Source organism: Protopterus annectens, chromosome 17.part0 (genome assembly GCF_019279795.1).
Source record: "Protopterus annectens isolate FY-2018-M chromosome 17.part0, PAN1.0, whole genome shotgun sequence".
Lineage (NCBI taxonomy): Eukaryota > Metazoa > Chordata > Ceratodontiformes > Protopteridae > Protopterus > Protopterus annectens.
Genome location: NC_056751.1, coordinates 607,987,056 through 608,012,100, shown reverse-complemented (window position 1 = coordinate 608,012,100; position 25,045 = coordinate 607,987,056). Strand labels below are relative to the sequence as shown.

The following is a 25,045-nucleotide window of genomic DNA, read 5'->3' as shown; positions in this document are numbered from 1 at the left end:
ATTTCTGAAGAAGTTCACGAAAATAAATGTGGATGAAATTGCTAAAAGAAGGATTTACAAGTGTTTTCTTTTGCAGCTGATTTGGTTTCTAGCCTGGTTTAACTAATTTTAGAGTTTCCTTTTCAAGAATCCTACTGCTGATCTGGAGATTATTTCTCAGGACCCTAAAGGTGTTAAAGCCACAGTTGCTAAAAATCCTGTTCCTTCTGACAGGGAATCTAGAGCCTTGGATAGATGGGGTAAAAAGGTTTATACCTCCTCCACTCTTGCAATTAGGTCAGTTAATTGTCTTTTTCATATGCTTAAGTATCAGCAGCATACTTTGGAGGCTATTAAGGCTAAAATTGCTGGTGTTCCTTCCCTGATGGAGAGTAAGGACATGCCAGATTTATTGAATTCTGTCACTCTTGTCACTAAACATTCTCTACATTGTGGTTTTGATACTTTGAAGGCTTCTTGCAGGGCAGCAGCCATTGGTTCTGTCAGTAGAAGACATGCTTGGCTCAGGGAGCAGCCCCTTTCTGAACCTGTCAAATCTAAATTACTGGATGTGCCTTTGCACAAGGACAATCTTTTTGGTAACAAAGCAGAAGAGGTGTTGAAAAAGTTGGAGGATAAGGCCAAATCTATGCAAACTATTAAGGACTTTCTGCAAGTTCAGCCTCCTCACTTTAGTAGACATTACCCTTCTAAGAATTGGACTTTTCCTTTTCCTAGCAAACAGGGTTGCATTAGGCCTAGGGGTTACAGGTCTTCTGGGGACAGACTTCCACCCCTCAAAAGGCTAAGCACTGGCATGCTTCCTCTTCAGAATAGGGGAGTTCTAAGCAAACCTCCCAAAGCAAGCATTCCCAATGACTCCGGCCTTCCCCTGCCTGCCAATGCAGGCCCAGGGTTTCCTTTGGGGGGAAGGTTAGCCATTTTTGCAGATGTCTGGTCCACCATCATAGACGACAAATGGGTACTCAAAATAGTATCCCAAGACTACAATTTCTCCTTTTACACCTTCCCTGTCCCCCAAGGATACCCAGATATCCCCCACATCAAAGGGCAGAAGCAGAAAAACAAGTTTCTTCTTTGCTAAACCTGGGAGCAATAGAGCCAGTTCCTGCACTACAGATAGGCCAGGGTTTCTACTCAAGACTTTTCCTGGTTCCCAAAAAAGGGGGCACCTGACACCCTATTTTGGATTTGTCCATTATAAACACTTTTCTAGTGATTCCCAAGTTCAAAATGTTCACTGTTCAGCAGTTGCTGCCAATGCTGGCCAAGGATTCCTGGCTGGTGACTTTGGATCTCAAAGAAGCTTATCTGCACATTCCAGTAAGGGAAAGCTGTAGGCAGTTCCTTCGTTTCAAGGCGGGGAAGGGACACTTCCAAATCTCTGCACTGCCCTTTGGCTTATCTACTGCTCCCAGAGTTTTTATGAAATGCCTGGCTCCAGTTATTGCTTTTTGCAGGCAAAGAAACATTCAAATTTAAATACACATAAGAAGTGCAAAAAACTAATAGATACAAGAACAAAACGGAACTAAACCAGCATATTTTTATTTACAATGATCTGGTACCTCGGCAATTCGCCTTCATGGATCACAATTCATTTCAAAAAATGAAGCAATATATATACAACAGTACAGCTATTATTCAATTAATTTATCAATTAAATAACAATTCATTATTTAAAGTGACCACAGTAATTTCCAATAAATATACAAAATTAACTTACATAACTGAAATGAATGAATGAATCTAACTATATAAAATCCATGTTTTAATTATTTTTATATTAATATATTATTATTATTAATATATTATTATTACATGGCTAATTCCTGATTCATACCAAAAGGCTTTAAAGTTTTGAATTTTAAAATCATCTTGGTTTCTAATTCCAGTAATTTGGCTACAATATCGCCCCTTCTGGGAAGAAAAGGCTTTCCAGGGACACAAAGTTTTAAACTATTGGGAGAACAATTATGTTTTTCATGGAAATGTTTGGCAACAGGGCTGGTCACATTATTATGTCTAATATCTTTTAAATGTTCCAAAGTACGAATCCTGACCATACGTTTAGTTTGTCCTGTATACCAAACCTCATCACATGAACAGCCCAAAATATATACCACCCCCATAAACCTACAATTAAAACGAAATTTTGGGGTAAAAACAATGCCATTAATGGCATTCAAATTCTTGACCTTATTGCAAATACCACAACAACCACATGGAAAAGTACCATATGGTAATATATCATGAAAAGAAGATTGATTGTTTCCCTCAACAAAATTATAATTTAATAATTCTTTCAAATTCTTTCCCCTTCTGAAAGAAAATGTGACATGTTCTGGAAACAAAAAACCTATAGATTCATCTTCACTGATAATATGCCAATGTCTTCTAACCAAATGCATCAGTTCATTTGAAAATGGTGAAAACCTAGTAACATAAAAAAGCTTATTCTCATCATCAATTTCATTTTTGGCATAAGTCCTATTACTACATTCCAAATTTCTCTCATGAGTAAAGGATCCATCTCTACTATTCCCTAATAATTTGTTTTTACATTTCAATAAATATGCCTCATCATAACCCCTTTCACTTAACCTAGAAAAAACTTTAATTCATGAATTTTCTCATCTTTGTCACTAGTATGATCATAAATCCTCTTGAATTCACCAAGAGGCAATGAACATTCAAATTTACCCTTACTTGGACGATTGTCTTATTCAAGCAAACTCTCCAGAGCAACTTCTAAAGGATTTGGCCTTTGTAAAGGACCTTCTCACCTCTTTGGGCTACACTATCAACGAAAAGAAGACAAAATTGGTACCCACCAGGGAGATTGTATTCCTGGGAGTGAGTTTGAACACAGCTGCTCAGATGGTATTCCTCCCTCAAGAGAAACAAATGGATCTTTCAAATTACTTCAAGAATTTGGCAAGCATGACCCAACTCTCTGCAAGGCAATTCCTGCAAGTCCTGGGATTCATGGCTTCATGTATTCTGATGATTCTATATGCCAGACTGCATATGAGGAAAATACAATGGTACCTCAAGAACCTTTGGTGTCAACACACTCAGGATTTAGACTTGATACTTCCTCTGATTCCCTGCCTGCAGACAGAGTTTCTTTGGTGGGCGACTGCCTGTTCACAGAACAAAGTCCTGCCTTTTTGTCCACCTCCTGCCAGCCAGACTCTCACCACAGATGCCTTGGACTACACTTGGGGAGCACATCTACAGGGCAGATGCATTCAGGGGACTTGGAGCTATCAACAGATTCATTGGCACATAAATCTGAAGGAATTGATGGCAGTCCAGCAGGCCTTGATGGCTTTCAAGCATCTGCTCTCTCCTGGTACTCTTCTAGTCAGGACAGACAACACCACAGTCATGTGGTACATCAACAAGCAGGGAGGGACTCACTCTTACCACCTGTGCAGACAAAGCATGATACTATCCATAGCAGCTTCCATGGGCATTCATCTGATAGCTCACTTTCTTCCAGGAAGGCTCAACACCTTGGCAGACCAGTTGAGCAGGCAGGTCCTGGATCCTCATGAGTGGCAGCTAAACAAGACCGTCTTCTGTCGCATCATTCAGTGTTGGGGCACTCCCCAGGTGGATCTCTTCTCATCTCCGACCAACCACCTTCTTCCAACCTTTTGCACCAGGGAACATCAAAACAAAGCTTGGAAAGTGGATGCTCTGTCCTTCCCCTGGACACAGCTCTCAATCTATTCCTTCTCTCCTCTGCCTCTTTTTCCCAGAGTGCTGTTAAAGATAAGGGACAAAAAACCAAGGGCCATTATCATAGCTCCAGACTGGCCCAGGCAACATTGGTATCCACTACTTCACCGTCTCTCCCAGTCTCAGCCTTGGCATCTTCTCCTGATACCAGATCTCTTAGTTCAGGAGGGAGAAAAAATTCTGCATCCTCATCTTCAGACTCTGCATTTGGCAGTCTGGCTCATAATTTAGGCTTAGCACTAGGAAATCTTACGCTGACAAGTGGAAAAGATTCTGCATTTGGATGCAGGCTAGAGGGGAAGACCCTTCTCGACCTACTCTTCCTCTTATTCTTGACTGTCTGCAGGCTTGCTTAATGGTGGACTTTCCTTTTCTTCTATCAAGATTCATGTTTCGGCTATTTCTGCTCATTGTTCCTTTGAGCAACCCATTTTCTCTCATCCCTTGATGAAACAGTTCCTCAGGGGAGCTAGCAATTTAAAGCCTCCCAGAAGGGAGCCTACTCCTGTTTGGGATCTTAATTTTGTACTTGAGAAACTTACCCTGCCTCCTTTTGAACCAGCTGCCTCAGCAGATTTAAAGTTTCTCTCTTGGAAAACTGCCTTTCTCTTGGCTGTTACTTCAGCTAGAAGAGTTTCTGAGCTGCAGGCCTTAATGGCAGTAGAGCCTTTTATCATCTTCCATGTGGATCAGGTTTCTCTTCGAACTAATCCCCCCTTTATGCCTAAGGTGGTTTCTAGCCTGACTCTTAACCAGTCTATCCACCTGCCTACCTTCTTTCCTAATCCTCAGACTAAAGGGGAAAAGTTACTGCATTCCCTGGATGTGCATAGACAGCTTAGATTTTACCTGGACAGGACTAAATCTTTTTGAAAGTCGGATCAGTTGTTGGTCAGTTTTGCTCCTGGAGCTCAGGGGAAAGCTATTTCTAAACAGACCATTTCTGAATGGATTGCTCATTGTATTCACTTTTGTTACTTATAGCATGGCAAGGTTCCTCCACAGAGTATTAGGACCCATTCTACTAGAGCAGCCTGTATCTCAGCAGCTTTTTAAAGAGGTGTACCTACTAAGAACATCCTGGAAGCAGCTACCTGGACTTCTGTCCACACTTTCACAAAGCATTACAATTTACCCTTGTTTTCTAAATCCAGGGCTGGTTTTGCCACTGCAGTGTTGCAGGGCATTCTTACCAACCCTTAAACAGTGGGTGTTCCTCCTCCCTTTTGTTTTTTTTTTCTTTCCTGGGCTTTGGGAATCAACCCATTCTGTAAGGACTGCAACAGTAAAACACAATGAACATAGTACAGTTGTGTACGTTTACCATAAATGTAGATGTTCGAGTGTATTCACTGTTGCAGTCCTGGTTTCCCTCCCTTCCATCCCCTTTTTTTTCCTGGGGCACAGACTGGATTTTTCCTTTCCTGGTCTAGCCTTTTTGGGGGCTCCTGACAGTTAAGGCAAGAAAAACTGAGGAAATGGCATCATCTGCCTTCCTTTGTACCTGACATCCTGACGTCAGGCTTACAACCGTAGGCAGCTGACGTCATATGCCAACTGTGGGCTACTGGGAGCTGGATAACCCATTTTGTAAGGACTGTAACAGTGAATACACTCAAACATCTACATTTATGGTAAGTGTACACAACTGTACTTTATGTATACAAGATTTGTTTCAGTTTTAATCAAGTTCACACTATGTTCTGTATTCTTTCTGGTAAAAGTCCCATAATTAAACAATGTTTTGTAACTCTTATTTTTATTTATTTTTTGTTCAAAGTCCATTCTGCAATCTTTAATAGACTTCTTAATTTAGACATCCACAAACACATTGTCTTTGTTTTAGTTCATTCTGGGGTTCTAAATTCTGAATTTTCATATGTATGCATTAATTCAGAGTAATGATTTTCTGTTCCTCATTTTGTCAGAGTCCAAGGATAAGCATTATGTTTCACTAATTGTTTCTCTGTTTTCTTTTAGGTTCAGGTTCTGTATCCAGAAAAAGAAAGGCCAGAATCTCCAACAGGTAATTCTGCTGATCCTTTACAAAATACCCCCCCCCCCCAAAAAAAAAAAAAAAACAGCTAACTCTGTTTTGTTTTTCTTTGCCTCTGAGTATTCCATACAGGCTTATAACTTTCAGCCCACAGCCTTTCTGTCTCCACTGGACAGGGCCCAATACCTGCTTTTATTTCCTACTATTCGTTTTAGTTCTTGCTGTTTTAACAGAACTGATGCAGATTGCTTCATCCTTTGCTTCTCCATACCTAATCTCTGTTCCCCTCTTTTTTCCCAGCTTAAAGTCTTTCTCTTCCCCTCTTGTATTTTCACTCTATCTCCCCTACTGTTGCAGTTCATTTCATAATGTTATGGTGTTCTCCTTTTTGTAGTAGTCAGTACTGTAACGTTATGTTTCTGTTTATCCTTTATTTTCTTCTTCTTCTTCTTTTGCACTCTGTGGCTTCATTGCCTTTATCATCCCCGTTTTTGTATTTCTTTTTAACAGGCTAAGTCAAGTTTTCAGTATGTCTGTCCTCTTGAAGCATTCTGACTCTAAACAGATCAGTGTAAAGTCTTTACTTTCTCAGGAGGTTTACATCAGAATGAACTAACTGCGTATGTTTTATTTTAGGAACCAGATTTGTAAATTAGTCAGTTAACATTAAAAAAGGAATGCTCCCATATCTAGCAGCTCAGTTTTATTATAGTGGCCAGTAACCCAAACAGACTCCCAAAAGTAGAAACCCCAGAGATCATAGGTTTATTACCTCGAGCAGTAACACAGTGGAACCCTTCAATATAGTTTGTTTTCTGTGGGTGCCAGGCTTTTGATTGACAAACTAGTGACTATCACTCTGTGTGATTGATAATGTGCATTTCTTGAATTTTGATACTAAAGACTCATAGTGCTATATCTTGGGGATTCCTTTTTTCCTCAAGATACTTTGATCTCAGAGTTACTATATGTATGTATATCTATATATCTATATATCAACATTCGGGAGTGTGGGGTGTAGCCCCCCAGCATCAGACGTGCAGGGTATATTTGTATTTTTAGAAGTCCATAAGATACTATTCTGTGACTGCGGTTACGTATATCAATTACAGAACATCTGCAGATGCATTAGGACGCTCTTTATTTGCATAAAGAAACTCAGTACCTCCTGTAGCTGTTGTACTTGGAGAACCCTCTGATAGATGATATAGGATCTCCAGAAAACTGGCTATGTATTTTTCAGTTCTAAAATTAGGTTATAAATCCACCTCAAACTCCTCAAAGCATGCTAAGAGGGAGAAGACAATATGGTGTCAGAAAAGGACTGCCAAGACTAAGTCAAATAGCTTATAAGTCTTCTAAGAGGTGTGCAAGTGTCTCTGCCCTACAGCAGTCCAAAGTGCCACTCTTAGACTGTTTGGTCTCAGTCTGGAGAACTATCACCTAAAATAAGTAGGCACAGAACAGTAATGAAAGCAACTGTACTCTGAGTTGCTATGGACACCCAAGCCCTTTTTCCTCTGGCAGGCCATCTGATGTCAAAAGAGATTTTAGCACAGTTAGTTCCTTCTCTTCTGCAATGTCATGGTGACTCTCTCAAAGAGAGAATTATGATAAAGGACCTCTGTTTGTTCTTGGTCACCAAGAAGTTAGGAAATATTCTTCCCTCATGATTCTGGACCCTACCAGTTTTCTGCCTTTCACGTGGTTACCCTTTAGTCCATGATTCTTGTGGTTCCTTGCAGCTTTTTGATATGATGCTAAACCTGATGGGTACCTATTATCACATCAGTGAAGGTTGTTGTGCTTTACACTAGTTGAGCTATACTTTTACTACAAAGCATGGCTTTTGGCCTTTCTTCCACTTCCTAGGTCTCCATGAGAGTTTATGGATGCCCCACAGTAACCCAACCTTCTGATGTTCCTTACTTAGACAGCTGAGTTTTGGTGGCTCCCCACCCAGGACTACCTAATGCCAGCTCTAGTGGAGGCTTTACTTTGGCTCCATTTACTTGGGTTGCCATCTATGAGGATAAGCTTACATACATCCCAGTACCATTCATTCCATTCACAGAGCTAGTTTTGCATTCTGTCCACAGCTACACCTTACTATGTCTAGGAAGAACACAGAAGCTCATGAATCTGGCCTGATGAGTAATACAGCAGAGACTGGTGCAGGCACATCTTCATAATGTCATAAGCACTCTTTTGCCAGACTTCATACACAGTTGTTTTTTTTTGTTTGTCTTTTTGGCTATTTACGGTTAGGGGTCGCCACAGCGGAACTCCAGTGTGCTAATGATTGGCAGTAGATTTTTTTGGTGCCAAGTTGCCAGCCCGACACCCAACCTTCAGCGAAGGCACACCCATTCACGCATGTCTTTCGGAGGCCACTCGACCGCGGGGAGAACATGCAGACTCCACACAGAAGGCACTCCAGCCGAGAACCGAACAGGAGAACCTCTTGCTGTGAGGCAACAGTGCTACCGCTGCACCACCGCGGATTACCAGACTTCATACACAGGCTCTGCATCAAATCAGTTGTTGCCTTTCTGAAGTGTAACTCCTTATTAGATCAACTCACTACAAACTGAATTGTTGAATCTCTTCTTCCAGCCTTGAGATGGGCTTTCCATTTATCTGCTCACTACTCATCCAACTTTCTTATCATTTGAATCTGTGGAGTGGTTGTGGGATGCTTAAAGGTGCAACGAGTTTATGAAAACTGAATCACTAGTAAGAAAATAACACATCTGAAAGTTCTCCTGCACCCAGTTACTTCATAGGTTAGTACTAGGCTAGCTGCCCGTATGGGCCATTTTAAGCCTAACCAATTACCCCATGTGAGACTCAAACACTGCACCTTGTGTTTTTAAGGTGACACCTTAACCATTATGCTAACCTCCTAACTTAAATACTTTAATTCCATGGTTACAGAAACATAAAGAAAGAAGATGCACCACCAATATGAAACATTGTTCCCACTCCATATCTGCAGGATTCCACTCCAAAACACTTATAATTAAACTGCACTTCAAGGTAAAAAAAAGAAAGAAAGAAAACATCCAGCAAATAAGGAGACCACACACAGTGAACCAAAATTCTCCATAAATCACTAGTGTAACAGTCATTACTGCAGTTATTCAATGCGCGTGTCATACCTCTCAACTGTACAGATTTTTGTCTCATATTCGGGGTCCGTTTCTCATAGAATTGTGGTTTTCTGGCAAATCATTGAGGGTTGAAGTCAGAAAATAATGACATATATTGAGTTTCAGACTTCATACCCGTCAGAAAATTCATACTAATTAAAAAAAAAACTGTTGTTCTCTCAATTTTCTAAGTTTGTAAGAGCAATATTTAAAGTGTCCCTGTTTTTGGGCCTTTGTCACCCCATTATTGATGGCTTTGTGTAGATTTCTTGCTCTAAGAGGTTGAGAGGTATGGCGCATGTGTGTTCCAGATACAACACAAACAGTGCTAATGGGTAGACAGGAAATACAGTTGCCTTTCATGTTAGGAAGATCAGAAGGCTGAGGGTTTTTATCCCACACCAGCTGAGTCTTGGCTTCTTGCTCCTGTAGGGTCTATGAGGTTCCTCAGATGTTAGATGTTCAGAAATGTTTGTTTAATGGGGCACACTATCATGGCTGAGATACATCACCCTCAGGGAACATAGGATGTTCTTCGTGTTTCACTGTTGCAGTCATCACACTTGGGTTATATGCCTGCAGGTAGGCCTCAGTCAGCCAGAATACCAGAGACTTAGTATTTCTGTGTAGGATGCTGTCGCTGCTAGACTGACGTTAGGTTGTCAGGGGTATAAAAACAGGCAGCCAATGCCATTGCATCAGTCTTTCTTGCCGAGGAGGAGCCCGAAGCAGAAACAGTTCACAAGTGCCTGTCAGCCGCTACCTGAATTTTTCATTTTCAAATTGAATAATCCTGAAGTCTTCTAAAGCTAAGTACCCTGTTGGGGATACTTTTTTCTTGCTCTAACCGATGTCAGAAAAAGTTAACAATTGTCTTGCCTGTGGAAAGCAAATGCTCCACAGAGATTTTCATTCTTATTGCGTCACCTGTTTAGGCCCAAACCACGATGTCCCTCGCTGTTGGATTTATGCCTTGTTTAATGCCTGAACCATTCATCGTCAGGCTCTCTTTGTCGCTAAATTCTTTCACTCTCGATCTCCTTATTCTGAAATGGCTACATTAAGCCATCTGACTACCAATTTTCTGAAAAAATACAAGGATAAAGACAGAGACAGACTGCATAAGTCCAAAACTGCCGATGGCGCTTTCGTTAAGCTAGTCGCCAGTCTGCTGGTACTCAGTGAGGCACCTTTGCAGCCCCTGATGCCCGCTTCAATGGATTCGTAGGCCTCTGCTGAGACCCATTTGGCGTCTGGTATGCTGCGAGATGCTTCTTCAACTATGGAACCTGTGGATGTCTCTACCTTGGATGGGTCCGGAGCCGCTGTGCAGGCACTGGCTTCTGAGGCAGTTTTTTGCTCTACCGATGTTTGAAACAAACCAACTTCATTTCTATTTATTTTATTTTATTTATTTATTTGCAGTTGGTTTACCAGGATAGTCCATTGGGCCAAAAGAACCCGTTTTCAATGGAGTCCTGGGGAGAAAAGCTCCAGCACAGACAAAATTAGGTACATACAAGATTGCTAAAATAATGATAATTATACAAGTAGTAGATAAAACATTTTGCTCAAAATTCAAGAAGCATTCAACATTACAATAAATGAAGATTAATGCGAAGTAAGTGAACTGAGACAGTAATGTGAATTACATAACAGAGTTGTAATTGAGAGGGAACATAACATTACATTACAGAGTAGTTATTCTGAAGGAGCACAAGCTTTGTTAGGTAAAGTTGAGTATGAAGGCATAGAGGAGGTTGGATGCCATATATTTATGAGGGGTGGGAGCAGGAACAATCCCATTGGGACCTGAGATGTGTATGGAGAGAGTTTTTGAATATGTAGTGATTAGAGGTGGTACGAATGGATGGTGGGAGTGAGTTCCAGAGACGGGACAGGTTAGAGGATAATAAGTGTTTACCTGGGGATAAGATGGTTTATGAACTTTGAGTAGGTTTTGATTGTTGGACCTTAAGACTCTATTTGGTAGGTGCATTTTGAAGGCAGAAGACAGGGAGGGACAAAGAGAGGGGTTAAGAATGAGCTTATGAGCTAAAGTCAGCTGTATAAAGATAAGATGATTAGGTAGTTCGAGCCAATTTAGTTTATGGAGAGAGGAACAGTGGTGGGTGGAGGACCTATGGCTATTTGAATTTGGCAATTTTGTTATAGCAGGAGGAAAGCTGGCTTTTAGAGAGGTCTGAAGATTAGTCAGTAGTGGAGCCCGTAAAGAAGAGAGGGATGAGAAAGGAGGAAGCGAGAGTGATTTTGGATGATCTAGTAAGATACTGATTCTGCCGGTAGAGCATACCTAGTTTTTGATGAGTTTTCTTAATATTTAGTTGTAGATGGGAGTTGAATTTAAGCTGATTGTCAATTAGAACACCTAGTAGCTTAGTTTCAGATACCAGTTCCAAGGGTGAGTTGTTTTGGCTGGTAATTGAGAAAGAGTTTATATCGAAAGAAGTAGATTTGGAGGGGGTAAATACCATTAGTTTTGTTTTGGAGGCATTGAGTGCTAAGTGATTTATTTTCATCCACTGCTCAGTAATTGAGAAAGCTTCTTGAGTAAGTTTTTGGAGCAGAGAGGGGGAGGTGGCAGAGCAGATAATGGTGGAATCGTCTGCGTATTGGATGATGTTTGCAAATGGGATAGATTTGTGGAAGTCGTTTATAAATATATTAAAGAGGAGGGGACCAAGAATAGATTCTTGGGGAACTCCAGTGGGGGTGCTAAGGAAGGAGGAAGTGGCTTTCTTCCATATTACAGCTTGGTATCTGTTTGATAAATAACTGGAGAACCAATTTATGGAGGAGGGAGAGAGATTAAGTTCTGACAGTTTGGATAGGAGCAGGCTGTGTGAAATAGTGTCGAAGGCCTTGGAGAGGTCTAGTAGTAAGGTGGAAACAATGTGACCGGAGTCTCGTGCTGTATTAACAGTCTCAAGAAAGGACAGGAGGGCTGTCATAGTGCTATGATTTGGCCTGAATCCGTGTTGTGTAGGGGTTAAAAGGTTGTTATCTAAGAGATGTGGTAGGAGTTGAAGCTGGATACACTTTTCCAGACGTTTAGATATGGGCGACAGGATAGCAATAGGACGGAAGTTATTGATGTTGCAATTGTTGCCTCCTTTGTGGAGGGGGATGATGAAGGCTTGCTTCCATAGTAGGGGCACTGTACATTCATGGATGGAGCGGTTGATTAGAATGCTGATGGGATAGGCAATAGCTTCTGCAGCTATACTTAGGAAGAAAGAGGGAATGTTGTCAGGAGCATTGGTACACGGCTTCAGTTTCTGAAGGAGTTTCTTTATGGTGGAAGTGGGAATAGGTTTAAATGAGAATAGAGAAGAGTTGGGAGAGAGAGAAATTGAGGAAGATATGGGTGAAGAGGGAGTTAGAGTAGTGGAAGAGGTGGAAGATGGATGGTGAGAAGATGAGAGTGAGGAGGAAGTGGTGATGATGGGAGGGTTGTTTGTGGGAGAGATTGGGGGTGTATTAGGTAATGAGGAGGGGTGTGTGAAGGAGGATGTGAGTTTGCTAATAGAGTCGATGAAAAAGGAGTTGAACTGTGTAGCTAGATCTAGGTCTGGGATATTTGGGTCTGGGGTTGGGGTGTGTGGTTTGCTGGGGTTTAGGAGGGTAGAGATTTCCTTCCAAAACTTTTGTGGGTTAGTTTTATTGTTGTTTTGGAGTGTGAAGAAGTATTTTTGTCTGTCAGAGATTATAAGCTTTTTTACTTTATTTCGAAGGGTTTTGTAAGCAATATGTTGTTCTGGGGTCTTATTTCTCAGATAGAGTCCCCAGGCTTTGTCTCTAAGGCGCATGATTGATAGTGTGGTTTTGGTTAACCAGGGGGCAGAATTTGTTTTTATTCTTTTTGTTCTTAGAGGAGCTTGGGAATCAAGTATTTCTAAGAAGGTAAAGTTGAAGTGAGCAACTGCGTCTTCTAAAGGTAGTGTCTTTAGATTGTTCCAATTTACTGCTTTTAGAGAATATATGAAGGTTGATGGGTTGAAGTTTTTGTCATTGCGGGTAGTGATGAAATTATGGGTTCGGTAAGAGATGCAAGGGAGGCGAGTGAAAGTAGGCAAATGATCACTAAGAGGGTCTGGAAGAGTACTACTGTCTGAGAAATAGTGGGGATGTGACACTAGAATCCAGTCAAGGATGGTGCCACAGGAGGGGTTTGTTGATGGGTGTGTTATTGTATTGATTAGCTGGGAAAACTTAAATAGGTTGATGTTAAGAGGGTTGGTTGAAGACTGGATGGAGGCCCAGTTGATGTTTACATCTCCTAAGATTATGGTTTCATTGCTGATATTGTTAGAGAGCCATGAGAGGATGTTTTCAAGTGTTGAAATATTGTCCCCTGGGGGGATGTAAAGGGATGCTAGACAGATGTGTTTGTGCTTGTTAACTTGTAGGAGAGTGAGGAGTACTTCAGCATTGTTAAATTCTGGAGTAGGTTGTTATAGGGGGTAACTAGTAAGGAAGAAGAATATAGGAGAGCAACTCCACCACCTTTTTTTTGGGTCCTGTCTTTTCTAAGGATTGAATAGCTAGGTGGAGTAATTTCAGAATCCTTTATAGAGGGTTTTAACCATGTTTCTGAAATAGATAGTATGTCAGGTTTGTTATACATGAGCCATGCGTGAAGGGTAGGGACTTTATTGACAATACTTTGTGAGTTTAGAGAAGTAAATAATATTGGCCTATTTGAGGAGGAAGAGGTGGAGGGGCCAGGGTTGGGATGGATGTCACCAGATAAAAGGCTGGTGATGAGATGAGAGATTGGGTTAGAAAGGAAACTGAGTAGAATGAGGAAGCGATTAGGATCTTTAGTGATGGTCAGAGGGTCTTTAGCTACTATGGGGATGGGGTTTCTCAGTGAGGGGAAAACTTTGAATGAGAAGGTTAGAAGTTGTGTTATTGGGTATAGATGGGGAGAAATAGGAGAGTTTAAGGGTGAGAGAGGGGAGTTCAGGTGGTAGGTTGTGTGATAAAGTTGTGAATGATAAGAAGTAGGAGGCTGGGTGAGGTAATAAAGATATGATAGTTTAAGAGATAGTAATAGTAAAATAGAGATAAATGGGGGATTTAAAGCCATGACTAAAATGTTACTTGGTGTTACGTGATTTGGTTGTCTTATGTGTTTTGTGAGTTTATTGTGCAGTGGATAAGGAAAGAGTAACAGGGTTGGGTGGAGTAAAGAGTAGTAGGAGTAGTGCTAGGGGTGTGAGTTTAGAAAAAGAAGTGTAGTATTTTGGGTTAGCTGTAGGTGTGGTTATAATAGGATGATATGCTGATGGGGGTGTGTCTAGGGAGTTGTGGGTGATTGGTGTAGGGAGGAAGTGGGTGTGGTTACAAGAGGGATATAGCTAGAGGCACTAGGGGCGGGTGGGATTTGGGGGCAGGGAGGGGAGCGGAGTGAGCCCGTAGGGCGAACGGAGCGGGAAGAAACAAACAAAGGAGTAGATAATGGCTCAGAAGAAAACAATCAGTAAAGTAGAATAACAGTAGGTAAGTTAAAACAGGTAATGTAAATAGTAGGAACTATGGGGTAGGTGATGAGGCAGATTATAGTAGACAAGTAGGAATAGGAGGGTGGTTTGACAAGGGCCAGGGGAAAAGAAAAGTGTAATTAATAGAGTAAAAGATACAGGTAGAGATCAGCGTAACCAGTAAGTGTGGCAAAGAGCAGAAAGGAAGGAAAACATAGAAGTAGAAGGGTGCCACCTAGTGGTCGACCAAAGTAGTTTTCTAACCAAAACTACTGAGTTTCTTAGGCCCAAAGTATGCACTACGCTTAGAAAACCGATGACCAAAGCTCATGCTCAGGCTCCTATGCTACAAAAACAAATGCTTAGAATGGCTGAAGACCTTATCAGGCTGATTAGGGGAAGTCAGCCTTCCCCTGCAAAGAGACAAATAATCCAGTCCCCTTCAGGTTCTGCAGACCAGGAGTCCGATGACTCTGATATTTCTGATTATGAAGACATGCCCTTATCCGCCTATGAGGATTCAGATGCAGAGGAATCCATTCCCTCTCCCTCCCCTCCAGAGGATTTTTCTTTTGGTGAAACCTTGCGTACTTTGAGAGCATTTCCATTGGGAATACCAAGACTATCCTTAGTCCAAAAAGAGACTCAGAGTATTTTTAGAGTTGCCTCAGCACAGGTCTTTAGCTATACCCCCTGTCCTGGATGTTGTGGATGATGTTTTCATGGAATCCAGTCTTACTCCTGACACTTTACCTCCTTGCCCCTAGGAAACCAGACAGGTACTACAAAGTACCTGATACTCACAAGTTTCTTTTCAAGAATCCTATTGCTGTCCCAGAGATCATTTCCCAGGGGCCTAAAGGTATCAAGGCTAATGCAGCCAAGAATCCTACCCCTTCAGACAGGGATTCCAGAGCTTTGGACAGATGGGATAAGAAGGTATATACCTCTGCAACTCTTGCTATCAGGGCATTGAATTGCCAGTTTCACATGCTAAAATACCAGCAACATATTATGAAACTTATTAAGCAAAAAGTGGTAACTTTTCCAGATTGTGCAGAAAATAAAGAATTGCAGGAGCTTATGCACTCTGCAAACCAAGTCAGTAAGCATACTTTGCAGTGTGGCTTTGTTGCCCTAGAAGCATCTTTCAGGGCAGCAGTCACTGGCTCTCTACTGAGAAGACATGCTTGGCTGAAGGAGCAGACCTTGCCAGTTCATGTCAAATCTAAATTGATAGACACTATTTTGAATAAGGACTGTTTGTTTGGCACCAAAGCAGAAGAGGTTCTTAAAAAGATGGAAGAAAAAGCTGAATCTATACAGACTGTTAAAGAATTCCTACAAGTGCAACCCCCTAGATTCAGTAGGCATTGCCCTACAAAGCACTGGTCCTTTCCAGCTCCCTCTAGGCCTTCTCGAACAAAACCCAGGGGTAACAGACCACCCAGACTACAGTCTCAGGGAATGCAGAGATCTAAGCAGTGGAGTGCCCACACCCCTAAAGCAGGGAGAGGTAAGCTATTCCCTTATGGAAAAAGCTCACAGTGACTTCTTCACTCCACTTCCCAGCCCTACCCAATTGTTTGTGCCCCTAGGAGGAAAACTTGCCCTTCATGCAAAAAACTGGATGTCTGTCACCCAGGACCGATGGGTCCTCAACATTGTATCCCAGGGGTACAAATTTTATTTCCATTCACTGCCAACCCCAAGCGTGTTTCCAGACCTTCCTCCAAACCGGTGGGCAGAGGCTCAAAACCAAGTGCTTTTCCTGCTCAATATCAGAGCTATTCAGCCTGTTCCAGTAGAACAGAGAAGTCAAGGATTCTACTCCACATGCTTCCTGGTACCCAGGAAAGAGGGCTCTTGGTGCCCAGTCCTGGATCTTTCAATTCTCAACACCTTCCTGGTGGTACCAAAATTCAAAATGCTTACCCTGCAACAGCTTCTTCCTATGTTAGCCAAGGATGCCTGATTAGTCACCCTAGACTTAAAAGCAGCCTATCTGCACATCCCCATAAGGGAGTCATGCAGGAAGTATCTATGTTTCCGGGCAGGATCCATGCATTTTCAGTTCTCTGCACTTCCTTTTGGCTTATCTACTGCGCCCAGGGTATTCACAAAATGCCTGGCTCCAGCCATTGCATACTGCAGGCAGAGAAATATCCAAATTTACCCTTACTTGGACGACTGCCTGATTCAGGCGGAGAGTCAGGAATTGCTGCTACAGCACCTGGCATTTGTAAAAAGTCTTCTCACTTCCTTGGGGTACACCATCAATGAAAAGAAATCACAACTGGTACCCAGTCAAAAGATTGTATTCCTGGGAGCAAGCTTGGACACAACTTCCCAGATGGCATTCCTCACTTCAGAAAAACAAGTCTATCTGACAGATTACTTCAGACAAATGGCCACCAGAGCCCACCTATATGCAGGAAAAATACTGCAAGCCCTAGGGTTCATGGCCTCATGTATACTGCTAATTCCATATGCAAGACTGCATATGAGGAAACTTCAGTGGTACTTAAAAAGCATTTGGTGCCAACAATCTCAGGACCTGGAAACAGTCATTCCTATCATACCCTGTCTAAGGACAGAGTTCCTTTGGTGGGCAGAAGCCTGCAACCACAACAAGGGATTGCCATTTACTCAACACCATGCCGCCCAGACCCTGAAAATAGATGCATCAGACTATGCATGGGGGGCTCACATGGCTGGAGAATGTATTCAGGGCCACTGGAGCACAAGTCAAATTCATCTGCACATCAACCAAAAAGAGATGCTGGCTGTACAGAATACCCTGACAGCTTTCAGATCCCTACTCCTTCCAGGACAACTGCTGATAAAAGCAGACAACACCACAGTTATGTGGTACATCAACAAGTGGGGAGGCATTCTTACCCACTATGCAGGTTAGCCATGGCCCTGTGGAATATGGCTTTGGACTTCCAAGTCCATCTACAAGCTCAATTCTTGACAGGCAAACAAAACTCACTGGCAGATGACTTAAGCAGAAATCTCCTAGATCCACACGAGTGGAAATTGGAGTCCAGTACCTTCAACCTTCTGATTCAGAAATGAGGGATGCCAGAGGTGGATCTCTTTGCCTCCCCCTACAACCACCAGATCAGCAAATTCTGCACCAGGTACCCTCACAGCAGGGCCTGGAAAGTGGATGCCCTATCCTTTCAATGGGAAAACCTCTCAATCTATGCCTTTCCCCCTCTGCCTCTTCTCTCAAGAGTATTAATCAAGATAAAACAAGATAGGCCAAGGACAGTTCTGATTGCTCTGGACTGGCCACACCAGCACTGGTACCCACTCCTGCACAGCCTGACAATGGTGCCACCCTGGCACCTACACCAGACCCCAACCCTGCTCTCTCAGCAGGAGGGACAGATTCTGCATCCACAATTGCAAACCCTAAATCTTGCAGCCTGGCTTATTCCTTGAATACTCCACCAGCAATCCTAAGCAAACAGGTGCTGGATGTCATCCTTGAAGCCAGAAGGCCCAGTACAAGGAAATCCTAGGCTGATAAGTGGAAAAGGTGTTGTTCTTGGATTCAGTCTAAAGAAGAGGACACAGCACTGCCCTCCTTATCTCTAATCCTGGATTACCTAGCAGAACTACTCCACAGAGGCCTATCCTTCTCCTCCATTAAGATCCATGCCTCTGCCATCTCGGCTCATTACAACACTGAGCCACCTCTATTCTCTCACCCTCTCATCAAACAGTTACTGAGAGGGGCAAACAATTTAAGGCCACCAAGCAGAGCACCTACCTCTGCTTGAGACCTTAACTTTGTACTGGAAAAGCTCATGCATCCCCCCTTTGAACCTGCTGCTTCAGCGGAGTTAAAATTCCTCTCATGGAGCGCAGCCTTGCTTCTAGCCATCACTTCAGCTAGAAGAGTGTCTGAGCTACAAGCACTGATGGCTGTGGAACCATTCATTATTTTCCATGCTGAGAGGGTTTCCCTCAGGACTAACCCTTCCTTTATGCCTAAAGTGGTGTCCACTGTGGCTCTCAACCAATCCATCCATTTGCCAACCTTCTTCCCTAATCCTCAAAATAAAGGGGAAAGGATCCTGTACTTTTTGGACGTGCACAGACAACTCAGATTCTACCTTGATAGGAATAAGCCCTTCAGAAAATCTGACCAGTTACTAGTCAGCTTTGGTACATGGGCAGAGGGCAAGGCCTTTTCAAAACAAATCATTTCCAAATGGATAGCACACTGCATCCATTTTTGCTACAAGCACCATGGAAAACCAACCCCTCAAGGGTTCAGAACACATTCCACTAGGGCTACATCTATGTCTACAGCATTTCTCAGGGGAGTCCCTACCAGGGATATCCTGGAAGCTGCTACCTGGAGTTCTGTACACACCTTCACCAAGTATTACCACCTGTCTTTCTTTTCAAAATCCAGGGCAGGTTTTGCTACAGCAGTCTTGCAAGGCCTGCTAGCCAGCCCTAACTCTTCTTGACTGCCTCCACCCTTCCACAGCTTTGGGAATCCACCCAAGTGTGATGACTGCAACAGTGAAACACGAAGAACATAGTACAATTGTGTACACTTACCATAAATGTAGATGTTCGAGTGTATTCACTGTTGCAGTCCTGGTTTCCCTCCCTCCAGCCCCCTGGTTTTCTCTCTCTCTCCCTCCTCTCTATGGCTATTACTACTGCTACTGGTATTTACTTTTTACTGGTGGTGTTTTCCCCACCATAACCTAGCTCCCTATTTGGGGTCTCCTGACATTTGGGGCAAGAAAAACTGATGTAATGGCATCGGCTGCCTGTTTTTATACCCCTGATGACTGGACAGAGTGACAGGATCTGACACAGAAATACTAAATCTCGTGTATTTGGGCTGACTGAGGGCTACCTGCAGGCAGATAACCCAAGTGTGAAGACTGCAACAGTGAATACACTCAAACATCTACATTTATGGTAAGTGTACACAACTGTACTTTGTCTGTCTGACTCTTTCTTGGGTGGTGGGGTTCTATTGTCTGGCCCTAAGCACTTATCCATAATGTGCTCAACCTCCTGTATGTCTAGTGGGGATCAGACTGGCCAGTCTGAAACAAGAGTAAAATGGGGGTTTTACTACTCTTTCATTGCCCTGAGAAAGGTAATGTGAGGAGTATATGGCCCCTAGATACTGATGAGAACAATAAGGTAGAAGGTTGGACCAAAAGGACTTGGAGTAACAATAAATGCAATACCTAAGGTAAGTAGCAAAACAAAGCTGATAAGAATACAAAGCACAGCAATGTATATACATTGCTATAATAGTGCAGATAGTTTAAGTATATCAAAAGCGTTCTCTTTGGAGAAGACATGTTATTTGGGCAGGTTATTGATAACCTGGCTGAGGATCTGTAAAAGAGTAAACATATAGATTTCACCATTGTGGAGAGCCTGTATGATGCTCCCCTACCTCTATTCCAGCCCAGTCCCTTCTGTAGGCAGTAGAAGTCCAGGTGTATGACGAGGAGGGCCCCACTCATCAGGTATTGTTGTCTTCCCTCACAGTCCTGGCTGAGCCCTCAGGAAGGATGATTGTACCATCCCAGAAGTCTCTCTTCTGAGTAGTGTCTAAGACTGTTTATAGGAGGCTAATTCTGAGTTCACCTCTACTTTGCTTGTTATCTTAAAAAAAGAATTGGGTTTAGCTGTGATCAGAGTAGATATGCCTTAGAGCTTCTAAGTCCTCCCCCAGAAGGGATACAATTATGGAGTAACCCATTTCTGCATGCTGTTTTGAAGATGCTCAGACTATACTACTTATATGGGTCATACATTTGAATGCCACTTTAAGCATAAAAGAAGGATTAGTTCTCAAGAAACCCTGTCCTGTGGAAAATGAAATAAGGCTGACCTACCATAAGAACGTACAACTTAGATTTTCGTCTTGTAGAGGTCAGAGCAAGGAGTAAAACTCTTTACCATGTTAAGAACCTCAAGTCAGCAAGATGAGCTGATTCAAATGGAACAAGTGTTAGCTTCTCTAACACAAAATTAATGTCCCACGGAGGAATCACTGTTTTCCTTTGAGGTCTCTTTTGCAACACCCTTTTAAAAATATGTTGGCATGGGAATGCCTTGAAAAGGGTGGATCCATGGACAGACATGCGGAAACTGCAAACAAATGAACCTTGACAGAGGAGTAAGACAGGCAAATAGAAAAGCAGCTCACACAAATATTGTAAAACAAGTGAAACCCTACTCTGAATGGGTTCAGGTTGTTTTTCGCACTAACTAGAAAACATTTTCCAGAGTGCTTTCTTGCCCCCATTAGTACCTCCTGCATATCATCAGTAAACAGGTGCCTAAAAGGTACTAAGACCCTAAGATCCAGGCAGTCAGTTAAAATTGTTTGGGGATGGGATGTATAAAATGTCCGTATCCTTTTTTTTAACAAGAAACAATTATCACTTATGACATAGGCAATCATACATTTATATAAATAAAAACAAACCATATTGATATATTTTCAGTTGCAAACATTATACATCACTTATAATCTATCCAGTCATTGTCAAACAATGCAAAGCTCATTCAATTCCTGCCTTCCCTTAAACCTCATTCCTCCTTTAAAACATTATTCTGAATGTATTGTTCCCAACATTCCTGTTTTTCCATGTAATTTGTTCTTACCCATTTCTGATGTTCCCACTTCCAATTGTTTTATCCCTATTACTATATTTACTACTTATAGTATACTTGGTTTAAACTCTGATTTCCATTTCCTAGTAATTGCTTTTTTGGCAGCCACCAGAATTAAATTTAGCAAGGCCTTACTATGGGCAATTCTAATTCTGTATCACAGATCAAAAATCATTTCCTTAATTATAGCAATTTGCTCATCCAGTATTTCTGATAGAGTAGGCTGCATGGAATTTTTTAAAGTCTGCCAACGCATTACAATCTGAAAAAAATATTTTCCCAATTACCTCTTTCATCTCCGTTCTTGTGTGAGTAGATCTAGTCTGTGAGGAAACTTGTGGTAATTGCCCCTGGCCAATTCCAAAACAAGGGATGAACACTGTTGCTTGGGTCAGAAGACACTCACCACAATGATCTTGGGGGATTCCTTCTGAATCTTCAGAATTACCCTGAATATCAGAAAAGGTAGAAAGGCATACAGTACTATTACTGTCTAAGCAAATGAAAAGGAATCTGTCTTCTAGGCCTTCTTACATGAAGTCTTGGAGCAGAAGTTTGCCAGCTGATTGTTCATTGGGAAGGCAAAAAGCCCTATTTGAGGAACTCCCAACAGATGGATTAGATCTTGGGAGACCCCCGATTTAGTTTCCATTCATGAACGGCTGCCTTTGTTCTGTACAGTTAGTCTGCCACACAATTTTCCTCTACAGAATGTAAGATGTAGAGTAAGATTCTGCTGTAAAGCTATATTTCATGATAACATGTCTGGTCTGCAAAGGAAATAAGACCTGGTTCTTCCTTGCTTTTTTATCTACCACATCACTGTTTGGCCATAACAACTTGAAGTGGTCTTGGGGACCAAAGGTGATTTAGAGAGTTGAGTGCCTTGATAAGGGCAAACTTCTCCTTTACATTTATGTGCTTTTGTCTGTCTTTGTTGCCCTCTGTGATGCCCGTGCACTATCCCAGTAATCAATGAGCCTCAGTCCTCACCACTAACACCAGGGAGGGACGTGCACATTGGGAGGATGATAGGTACACACATAGTAAAGTACAATTTCCCTTAAGAGCACACAGAGATCACAGTCAGTCTGGGGCTGGTTTCTCCCTCTCTCTCTCCAGATCCCCAGTAAGACTCCCCCCACTGGCACAGCTATAGGGTTAAGATTTCAGCTGAGTGGTCAAGTCAAAACCTCCAGCACCCTCTCTGTTCTACCAGTGCTTCATGTCCCTGCTCAAGTAGCTGACACCCACACATACAGACACACACACACACACACACACACACACACACACACACACACACACACACACACACACACACACACACACACACACACGTTGAGATTTGATTTATATACAAACACACGGACACTCCTGGGGAAGGCTGGCACAGTTTCACTAGCTATGCTCCCTTCTGCCCAGACTATAAGGTAGTACCATCTGCCACCAACCACTTTTATCAGCTACTATAAAGGCCCTTACCAAAGGGTGCCCAATATTACTGTGTAATGTTGCTATTATCCAAATGGTGAGTGTGACCAGAACTTTTAAGGCTGTTCAAGAGTGGCCTATACAGTATCACCAAATACATGTGCAAATACTCTAAGAGCTTGAATATCTCTAACCAAACCAACAACAATTAAAACGTTTTAAAATATTTAATAATAAATAATAAAAGTACAAGACAATACTCATTAACTCAACACAGTGACAACAGAGTTCAGAATCACAGGAAATACTTTAAAACAACATTGCAGGACAGTCTCACATAAATACAGAAAACATCTAGACTAATCTTATTGCATTCCTATCTATCTCTAAGAGAAATCACTGTACCTAAATAACTTACTTACAGAGCAAGGCAAATATAGATGAGAAGTGCTGTAGATGTTTACAGGTCCAGAATAAGATACAAAATGCACTGACTTTCTCTCTGAGATAGTTCTTAAATTAATAATACACATTACTGCTGGGTTAGCTAGATAATATCACTATTTGACACTTGCATCTAGTTCCTAGGCTAAACAGATACCAACAGAATTTAACATGTCTCTGTCAAAAATACTTATCTCTCAGATGTACAGCTGCTAGGAAGTCACAGAGCAATACAAAAACACTTTACATGTGAAACCTAGTAATTATCTCTGTCTTAATACAATAGAAAGAAACTCTAGCTGTAGACATTCTGTTTCTTAGCTGAGATGAATTAACTTTATACACATCATAATACTCTTTACTTATTTTCTTAGAGTTCGCAAGTTAACTCTGTATATTCCAGCCTTTACCATTGACACATACATTTGCATAGGCATATAGTCCATGTAAATTTCTGCTCTTTTCCAGCACAGAGCACTGTGGTTACAATCTTGAAGCTCAGTACAGAACATATAGTTTTCTTACATTTCTAAGGCAAGCATACAAATCATATTACTATTCACAAATGACATAGAATTATTTACAAAGTTTTAGCTGGCTGGCTGGCAGCCTTCACACCCTCTTTTACATGTATGTGCTTGCGTCTGTTTGTTGTCCCAGATACTTTGCACTTTTATCCCCCTTGCAAAGTGCAGGGTAACTGTAGTGGCTGACTGTTTTGGAGCAGGAGGGCAGAGGGAGAGACCTGAATTCAGGGTACTTTATATCTCCACCAAGTAATTTATCTTCTCCCACACCCCAGAACTGGAATCTGAAAAGATAACGGGTATTGGTGCTGAGACAAAAGAGACTTCAGATACCATTGTATCTTTCTCATGTGGAGTCTTAACAGAGGTATCATGAGAATCATATATGCCATGAGACTTAGAATCCTGAGGTATTCCCTCCCTTGCCCATTAAGGGAACCCCCAACAGTCACAGAAGACATTGCTATCCCTTACTTCATAGTGGCTTTATGTATAACACCAGAGGGATCAGGGAAACACCCTGGAATATATCTAAATGCAGATGTATTTTGCCTGTGGAAGAAAAGCTCTTTGTACTGGGGTTCTCCTGGAATCCCAGCCTGCATATGTGATCTCTCACCAAAGAGAGAGATTCCTGACACTTTGAAAAAGAGTCTGTACAGATAAGCAAGACATCTAAATATGGAAAAATGTGGATACCAGGTAGCCTGCAATGTGGTGTTGTTGGAGCCAGACACTTTGTGAACACTCTTGGGGCAGTGGATAGCCCAGAAGGTAAGGCAGAGAATGGATAATATGATCCAGATACGTAAAACCTTAAGAAATATCTGAAGCCTTAATGGACAGGAATGTGATGATAAACATCTTTTAAATCTAAGGTTACCAAAAAATCTCAAATGGGGAAGAAAGGGTAAGGGATTGTGTTGTGAAAGGATCTTGAACTTGGGCACTATCACAAACTGGTTTAAGAAAAAGGATCCATAACTGATCTCCAAAAATGTTCATTTTTTGGCATCAGAAATATTCTTGAATGAAAACCTCTTCCCCACTGGGAAAAAGGAACTATTTCTACCCCCCCCCCCAAACAAAGCATGCGCTGCAGGACAGGATGGAACAGATGTTTTTGGTCTGGGGATGTGGAATAATTCCCTGCAAAGGAGGGATCTCTTCCAACAGAGTCAGTTCCAGAGCCCATTTGTCTGAAACAACCTGTTGCCAAACAGACAGAAATAGAGAATCTGACTTTCTGGAAGGATAAGAGACTGCCAGGGTGAGAGGTGGGACAAGGGCCCTTACATACTCATTCTGACCTTTTTGACTGTCTTTTGTTCTGGGAGAATCCTGCTTTCTTTTAGGGAAACTCCCCACCATTGTTTTTTAATGTCTGCTTACCAGCATATTGCTGAGACTGTTTTGTTTTGTTTCTTGCTGCAAATGGACAAGGGAGCAAAATAACCTTTAGAAAATTTAGAGAGGGAGGGCTAAAAAAATCTGAGAGATTCCCTGTATATCAGCTTAACCTTCTCATCACATTTTGATAACCATTGGAACAGT

At 41.9% G+C, this 25,045-nt stretch overlaps 1 protein-coding gene across 2 annotated transcripts in view; it reads left to right on the top strand.

Annotated features, from left to right (window-relative positions):
* LOC122791296 (speedy protein 1-B-like) overlaps positions 1 to 25,045 on the top strand; it is a 493,214-nt gene that overhangs the window by 364,316 nt on the left and 103,853 nt on the right. For both annotated transcript variants that reach the window (XM_044058982.1, XM_044058981.1), the window contains exon 4: positions 5,731 to 5,776. In XM_044058982.1, coding sequence (XP_043914917.1) covers positions 5,731 to 5,776 — 46 coding nt within the window. The remainder of the gene's footprint in view (positions 1 to 5,730; positions 5,777 to 25,045) is intronic.